At 49.6% G+C, this 8,029-nt stretch overlaps 1 protein-coding gene across 1 annotated transcript in view; it reads left to right on the top strand.

Annotated features, from left to right (window-relative positions):
- Positions 1-5,107: 5,107 nt before the first annotated feature.
- The window catches only part of LOC104995357 (chromosome unknown open reading frame, human C19orf47), a 20,052-nt gene continuing 17,130 nt past the window's right edge, over positions 5,108-8,029 (top strand). Inside the window, exon 1 of the mRNA XM_010849232.1 lies at positions 5,108-5,508. Within this exon, the coding sequence (XP_010847534.1) occupies positions 5,490-5,508 (19 nt within the window). The 5' untranslated portion in view covers positions 5,108-5,489. The remainder of the gene's footprint in view (positions 5,509-8,029) is intronic.

Genomic DNA, 8,029 nt, shown 5'->3' with positions numbered 1-8,029 from the left:
GGGGCGGGCAGCCGGGCCGAGGGAGGTGGGTCTGACAGTTGGCGCCGCCGGGAGGGCGGGAGGCGCGAGGGGGCGCGGGCCCCGAGGGCCAGGTGAGGCGCGGGCCAGGGGTGGTGGATATGGGTTGGATGCGGTGGAGATGAATGGCGCCCCGGGATTCCGGAGTCAGTCCTGGCGCCGCCGTGCGACTCTGGACAAGCGGTTTCTTTCTCTGAATCTCAGTTTCCTGCTCTGTAGAATGGGGGTCAGGATGTGACTATAGCATCCTCTTTATGGGTTGAGAGTGAGAAGTCAGCTTGTGCTTGTCGGAGCCCTAGCTCAGCGCCTGGCACACTGCACACTTCTTTGCTATACTGTTATTGTTAGTATTGTTGATGATGTTTGTGTTTGATACGGAAGATCAGGGTGTGGGTGCGTGAAATTGGGAGCCAACAGATTTCAAGTCCTAAGCTACAGTTTGTGGTAGCGGACTTGTGCCTTCCCTTATCTGAACTTCGTTTTCCTCGTCTATAAGATGAAGGCTAATAATCCCTTCATTATATCATAGAGTTATTGTGAGGATGGTGATGAAAAATGCGTGTAAAGTCCTCAGCATAGGGCCTGATGGTGTAGAGCAGGAGCTCAATAAATAGATCCGGACTATAATAATAATACTGGTCATAGCAGACACCCATTAGGTGTTTAGGTCCCTATAGTCAAAGCTATGGTTTTTTCAGTAGCCATATATATGGGTGTGAGTGTTGGACCATAAAAGAGGCTGAGCGCTGAAGAATTGATACCTTCCAGTTGTGGTGCTGGAGAAAACTCTTCAGAGTCGCTTGGATTGCAAAGATACCAACTCTGAATATTCATTGGAAGGTCTGATGCTAACGCTGAAGCTCCAATACTTTGGCCACCTGATGTGAAGAGCCAACTCATTGAAAAAGACTCTGATGCTGGGAAAGATTGAAGGCAAAAGGAGAAGAGGGCGGCAGAAGATGAGGTAGTTTGATAGCATCACCAACTCAATGGACATAAATCTGAGCAAACTACAGGAGATAGTGAAGGGCAGGGAAGCCTGGTGCGCTGATGTCTGTGGGGTCGCAGAGAGTCAGACATGAATTAGGGACTAAACAATAACGACATAATGATTCCAAGAGTCATTGGTGTAGATGAGACTAGCAAGGAAGTAGAGAAGAGGGAGAAGCTCAGCGACTTCAGCTTTCCTTCACTTTCCTTCGTGATAGGAAAGACTTCGAATCTGCAGCTAGGCAGTCGACATCCTGCCACTTACTATTTGTCATATTTTGCTGAATCCCATAGTATTAGGCTTTCCTTTTTCTTTGAAACCACTGATTCATTTTTCTCCAGTCAGTTCATTTGAGAAGGAAAATTTGTTTTGCTTTTCTAATGAAAAACTAGCATTGCTTGGCTGTGAGAAGGAGGACTTAGCCTGAACTCCAGTGGAAGCAGAATGGTTTATTACATTGTAGATAGAAAAGGAAAGAATTGAAAAAGGAATGACTTGTATTTTTGTGATTCCATGCTGTCAGGTCTCATGGATCCTGTCAAGTTATGCTCTGTTTTCAGCTCACACTTGGCATATGATGGTCTTGGCTTAGTCACTGTCCTACCCTTTTCCTGACTCACTGAAGATGTACTTATTTTATTTAATGCCCATGTACAAAACCTACTGAGCATCGTTCTAACAGCTTGGCATTTAGGAACGCTTAACCCCACTAAGCACTTTAAAAATAGATACGCCTATCCTTTTTTTTTTTTTTTGAGTACAGTTGATGTACAATAACTCCTATCATTCTTATTTTACAATTGAAGGAAGTGCGATCCAGAAAGGTTAAACCACTTGCCTCAGAGTTAGGGTTCAGTTCAGTTCAGTCGCTCAGTCGTGTCCGACTCTTTGCGACCCCATGAATCGCAGCACGCCAGGCCTCCCTGTCCATCACCAACTCCCGGAGTTCACCCAGACTCAAGTCCATCGAGTCAGTGATGCCATCCAGCCATCTCATCCTCTGTCGTCCCTTTCTCCTCCTGCCCCCAATCCCTCCCAGCATCAGAGTCTTTTCCAGTGTCAGGGTTAGGAAGTGGTAAGATTGAGCTTTGGAGGCAGGCCTTCTAAGGGCTGAGCATAGGGAGTCTGGTGCATGGTAATTACTTGAATTTTGGGGAGCTGTCATTTTTCTATTATATAATTTTCGCCGTTCAGAAAGTCAGCGTGGGAGATAGGTTTTTAATGGTGGGGAGAGAAAATTGAGTCTAACGGGGAATTCTGCAGCTGTAGTGGGAAGATGTTGCTATTGTTCAGTTGCTCAGTCATGTCTGACTCTTGTGACCCCACAGATTGTAGCCTGCCAAGCTCCTCTGTCCGTGGGATTTCCCAAGCAAGAATACTAGAGTGGGTTGCCATTTCCTCCTCCAGAGGATCTTCCCAACCCAGGGATCGAACCTGAGTCTCCTGCATTGCAGGCAGATTCTTTACCACTGAGCCACCAGGGAGGATACCAGTATCTAAAGGCTTCTAGTAAGTATTAACTGAAACTTTGCTAAGACAGACCTCAATGCCCAGCTCATAGTAATCCCTTGACCAGTGGACTGACTTGGGTTCACATCCTGGCCCCTCAGTTGCTTGCTGTGCGGCCTCAGGCCTGCCACTGTCCCCTGAAACTTGGAGACTGTTTTTACTTTCTACCGCAGGTGGTGGTGAGGAGGCTCTGAGGTGTGTTCATCAGCAATGTTAGGCACGTGAACGCTCATCAAGAGCTGCTGCATGGGCACTGGAATCAGGGATAACTTGTTTTTGTTTTTGAATCCCAGTAAAGCTCTGGCTTGATGTGGCATTTGGCAAATGACTGCACCCCAATGAGTCAGTTTTTTTTTTTTTCTCATTGATTAAAATGTGGCTAATGATAGTCCTCACTCATGAGGAGGTTGTGAGGCGTCGGCGTGATGCCTGGCACCGTTCCTGGTGCATGGTTAGTGCTTGCTATGTGTAGTGTTGTTCCGTCTGGCTTACTGAAGCCTCCTTCAGGCCTTGCTCTTTGAGAGATGCTGGTTGTGTTGTCCTTGTCCAGTGGTAACATCCCAAAGGGAAAGGGCATCTTAGGAGCCAAGTACGGGATCAAGTGATGCCTGTGGTCATGTTCCTCATCCTTGTTGAGGGAGGAGGAGAGAGCATCACCCTGGGGACTTTGGGAAGATGTCACAAAGCAGGTGGCAGCCATGCAGAGTGATGGAGAGCATGCTAGGAGGACAGGAGAAACAAGCATGCAAGGCACAGGTGACATTCTGTGTGAAGAGTGGGTAGCCGGCAAAGCCCTTGGGTGTTGGAGGGAAGGCTGGAATGGGAGGCCTGGGGGGCAAGAAGAGCCAGCACCTCTAGAGGACTTAGCATGCAGCAGGCACTCTCAGGTCCTTTGCGCATAGACACTGATCTAGCCCCATGGGGGCTAGTCATGTGTGCACCATCCTGGTGTACAGATGGGGACACCGAGGCCCGACTGGTGAAGTTGCTTGGCAAGGTCACACAGCTAGTGAGTGGTAGAGCCAAATTTGAACCCTGCAAGTCTGGTTCCAGAGTCCTTACTTTTTCAAATAATTTTATTTATTTATGTACTTTTGGTTTTTGCCGTGCTGGGTCTTTGTTGCTGCACAAGGCTTTTTCTAGTTGCGATGCGCGGGGGCTACTCTTTAGTTGTGGTACACAGGCTTCTCATTGCAGTGCCTTCTCTTGTTGCGGAGCACAGGGTCTAGGGTGCGTGGGTTCTGTAGTGATTTCTGGGCTCCAGAGCATAGGCTAAATAGTTGTGGTGCACAGGCTTAGTTGCTCCGAGACATGTGGAATCTTCGTGGATCAGGGATCAAACCCATGTCTCCTGCATTGGCAGGCGGATTCTTTACTACTGAGCTACCAGGGAAGCACCCTCCCCCTGACTTTTTTTTTTTTTTGGCTGCTCAGGCTCTTCCTTATGGTGTGCAGGCCTTTCTAGTTGTGGCATTCTGGTTTAGTTGCCCCTGGCACTCGGGTTTAGTTGCCCAGTAGCACGTGAGATCTTTGTTCCTCGACCAGGGATCAAGTCCACGTCCCCTGCTTTGGAAGGTGGAGTCTTAATCACTAGATCACCAGGGAAGTCCCCCAGAGTACCATCACTGCGATACCATCAAAATAGTGGGTAGGAGGGGGTCGGTGATGGTCCACAGAAAGGGGCTGGACAGTGGGCCTTCTGCACCCTGTAGGTGATGGAGGGGTGGGGGACATGAGTCAGAACTGGGGGCTGGCATGAGTGCAGGGGAGCAGCGTAGGGGGAGAGGACAGCCAGGGCAGGGCAGTGTGGGACACAGGGGGTCCTGGAGTCAGTAGTGGCGGATCAGGTAAGGAAATGGTTTCTTTTAGTTCTGTTTCAGCACTGCTGTTCACATGCAGGAGAATGTCTCCATTGGTACTCATATGTCATGTGTCTCTGGCACCCGCTGACCTTACCCAAGTAAAAACTGGTTTTGCGTTTCTGCCCTGGGGCCCCTCCTGAGTGGAGCCCCGCCTCTTTGTCCCTGGCTGCTCTCACCTCCTCGCTCCCTCTATGGTATGGTGCCTGCGGGCTCCTGGCTGCCCCACGGACATGCCAGATGGGCTTGTGGCTCAGGGCCCTGAACTTGCTGTACCTTCTCCTGGAACACTCTTCCTCTCTAAAACTGCATGGCTCACTCCTCCACCTCCTTTGGTCTCTTAAATGTCACTTTGGAGAGCTCCTCCTGGGGACTTCCCTGGCGGTCCAGTGGATAAGACTTTGCATTTCCACTGCAGGGGACATGGGTTCGATCCCTGGTCTGGAAACTAAGATCTCGCGTGCTGCATGGTGGGGCCAAAAAGTTTTTTTAAGAAACTAAAAAAAAAAAAAGAGAGAGCCCTTCCCCGACCACCTATTTAGAAGCCCTCCCTTCCTGGGCCCTCCATGTTTTCTTCATGACACTGAAGGCTTTCTGACACACGACACTGTCAGCTGGTTTGCTTGTTATTTTCTGTCTCTTAACCGTGTCACCACGTAGAGGCCAGGCTCTGGGTTTTTGTTCACCTCTGTATTCCCGACCCCTAGAACAGTACCTCACACCCAGTAGGTTTTCAGGAGAGAGTTTTCGAATGAATGAATGAGTATTTATGGTTAAGGTCTTGGGCCAGGGAGGGTCTTTTTTCTGTCCCTCTCTTTTCCAGCCAGAAACTTGGGAGGTGTGTAGGGATGGAGCTGTGGACATTTGCTGTCCCTGGGCCTTGTCCCAGGCAGGAGTGATCTTTGCAGTGACAGCTCTGCCCCAGGCTGACTTCCTGCCAGCTGTCCAGGCTATTCCTGGGCTGTGAGCCCCCAGCCCAGGAACTCTCTTCTGGCAGGCAGACAGACAGGCAGCAAGAGACGGACAGACACTTAGCCGGCGGTGGCTCATGAGCACTCTCCCCTTGTCCTCTCTTTCAGGCTCCAGGGAGCGGCGTGAAGGCCCGGGAGACAATGGTCTCGGTGACTATGGGTGAGTCTTCTCTCAAGGGCCCTCTCTCCCCTCTCCCCCTTTTTGAGGTGTGACCTTAACTGGGGGGGCCGGGTTGGGGAGGGAGGGCCAGTCACTGGCAGGAACAGCTGTGCTCTGAGGAACCTGGGGGCAGGGCCAGGCCTGCTCAGGGCCGACCGCCTCCTCTCTGCTATCCTGGCCGCCTGACAACATACTATGGCCAGAAAGAACTCGGGTTCTGAAGTCCAGCAGGTCACCCACATGACCTCTCAGAGCCTTGATTTTCTTACCTGTAAAATGGAGATCGTAACATCCTGGGATGTTGTTTAAGTATTAAGGAGGTGATTGCGTGTAAAGCCTTGGGCCTAGTTCTCAACAAATGTTAGCTGTTACTATTCTCATGAGCTTTATCAACATTCTCTTTAAACTTTGTACTTGGGGATTGCCAAAGCACAGAGATTATTAGCTAGTCGCTTTTAAATTTTTGGACATTTGAACATATAGAGAAGTACGTAAAACATATTTGTGTGATCATGAGAGCAATTAGAAAGCAAACGTCTGAGTACATCCTTTTTGATTCCACTGACAAAAAGCAGAGGAAGGGACTTCCCTGGTGGTCCAGTGGTTAAGACTGCACTTTCAATATAGAGAGCGTGGATTTGATCCCTGGTCAGGGAACTAAGATCACCACATGCTGCACAACATGGTCAAAATAATAAAACGCAGAAGCAGGCACAATCACTGTGCTGCTAGAAGGTGTTTATTGCCCTTGGGAGGCAGGGAGAAGTGACTCCCTAGGGAATGGGAGGCCGGGGGAATGCTTCTAGAATGTTGGAAATGTTTTACTTCTTGATCTGGGTGCTGGTTACATGGGTGTGTTGGTTTATGAAAATCTATCGACTTGTGTGCAATTTTGTGAGTATACCTTACAGTTCAGTAAGAAAGGTTTTAAAAAAGCCTCCACCCATCTAACCATCCAGGTGGAGAACTAGAATATTGCCTGCCCGCCTCGAGGCTCCACCCCAGTCACACCACCTCCCTCCTTCAGATGGAATCTACCGCTATCTTCTCTCCTTACCTTTCTTTATCTTGTACCACTAATGAAAACGTTCCTACAGACTTGGTTTTGAATTTACAGGAAGGAAGTCCTGCCCTGCCTTGTGTTCTTTTGCGTCTGGCTACTGTTGCCCAGCAGGATGCCAGAGAGTCATTTCTGGTGCTGTGGGTAGCTGTAGTTCTTTCCTTTTTTTAAAAAACGTGTTACAGTGTTGCTTCTGTTTTAATGTTTCCTTTTTTTTGGCCAGGAGGCATGTGGGAACCCAGCTCCCTGACCAGGGGTCTGTTTGGCATCCCCTGCAGTGGAAGGGGAAGTCTTAACCCCTGGACTGCCAGGGAATTCCCCGTAGTTCTTACTTTACACTGCTCCATAGTCCTGACTGTGTGAGCGCTCGGTCATCGTTTCTTTGTTGGTGCTGTTGTCAGTGGGTACTGTTTCTGGACTGTGAAACTAGCTGCTAGGAGTATTCTAGTGCCTGTCTTCTGGTGTGAACAGCAAGCCACCCGTTTGAGTCCCAGATACGCATTGTGGCCTGTATTAATATTTCTGAAACGGGGGTTCTTAGAGCTGGTGCTTATGACCATTTAACTGGCAGCAGGTCTTCCTCCTTCATAGGACACAAAATGATGATGAGGGCCGGACACGGGTCTCTTGCAGCTCCTGGACTTTGCTTCAGGCAACTGGCTGCCTCCAACCTGTGTGGTGTTTCCTTTTCCCCTGGTAACAGCTTAGTTGAGATACAGTTCACATTTCATACAACTCATTGGGTTTGTTTTTTTTTCCTTTTTTGGCTGTGGTCTTGTGGGTTTTCTCCAGGTGCTGGGAGTGGGGGCTCCTCTCTTGTTGTGGAGAACGGGCTCCAGGGCACATGCTTTCAATAGGTGCGGTTCGCAGGCTCTGGAGCACAGGCTCAGTAGTTGTGGTCCACGGGCTTAGGTGCTCCATGGCATGTGGAATCTTCCCAGACCAGGGATCGAATAGGTGTTCCCTGCGTTGACGGCAGATTCTTAACTACTGGACCACCAGGGAAGTCCAGTGGTTTTTAAAATCTGTGTTTGTAGACTTGTGCGTCCATCAGCACAATCAATTTCAAAGTATTTTCCTCATTCCCCCCAGTTCCCGAATATCCATTAGCAGTCACTCCCCCCGCCCCCCTGCTCTCCCACCCCGGTCCCTGGCAGCTGCTATTCTATTTTCTGTCCCTATAGATCGCCATAGATTTACCACTTCTGGACATTTCACGTAAATGGAACTATTACTTGGTAGTTTTTGATGTTTAGACAAGCTGCCTGCTTTTGGCTAAAGGAACCCAAGGCCGCCCCCTGCGCCCGCATGTCTTGACAGATGGAAAGTGCTTGTGCAAAGAAGAAAAAAGTCCATCCTTTCCTCGGGGCTGGTAGAAGTCCTGAGGCTGTGAGCGCCTCACTTGCCACAGGCCTGGGGAGACTGGTCTGTGCTGGGTGGGCAGGGGCCTCCTCGGGAGAG

This window comes from Bison bison, unplaced genomic scaffold (genome assembly GCF_000754665.1).
Source record: "Bison bison bison isolate TAMUID 2011002044 unplaced genomic scaffold, Bison_UMD1.0 scf7180017864280, whole genome shotgun sequence".
NCBI classification, from domain to species: domain Eukaryota; kingdom Metazoa; phylum Chordata; class Mammalia; order Artiodactyla; family Bovidae; genus Bison; species Bison bison.
The sequence above is the reverse complement of the archived record's forward strand: the minus strand, read 5'-3'. Positions and strand labels throughout refer to the sequence as shown.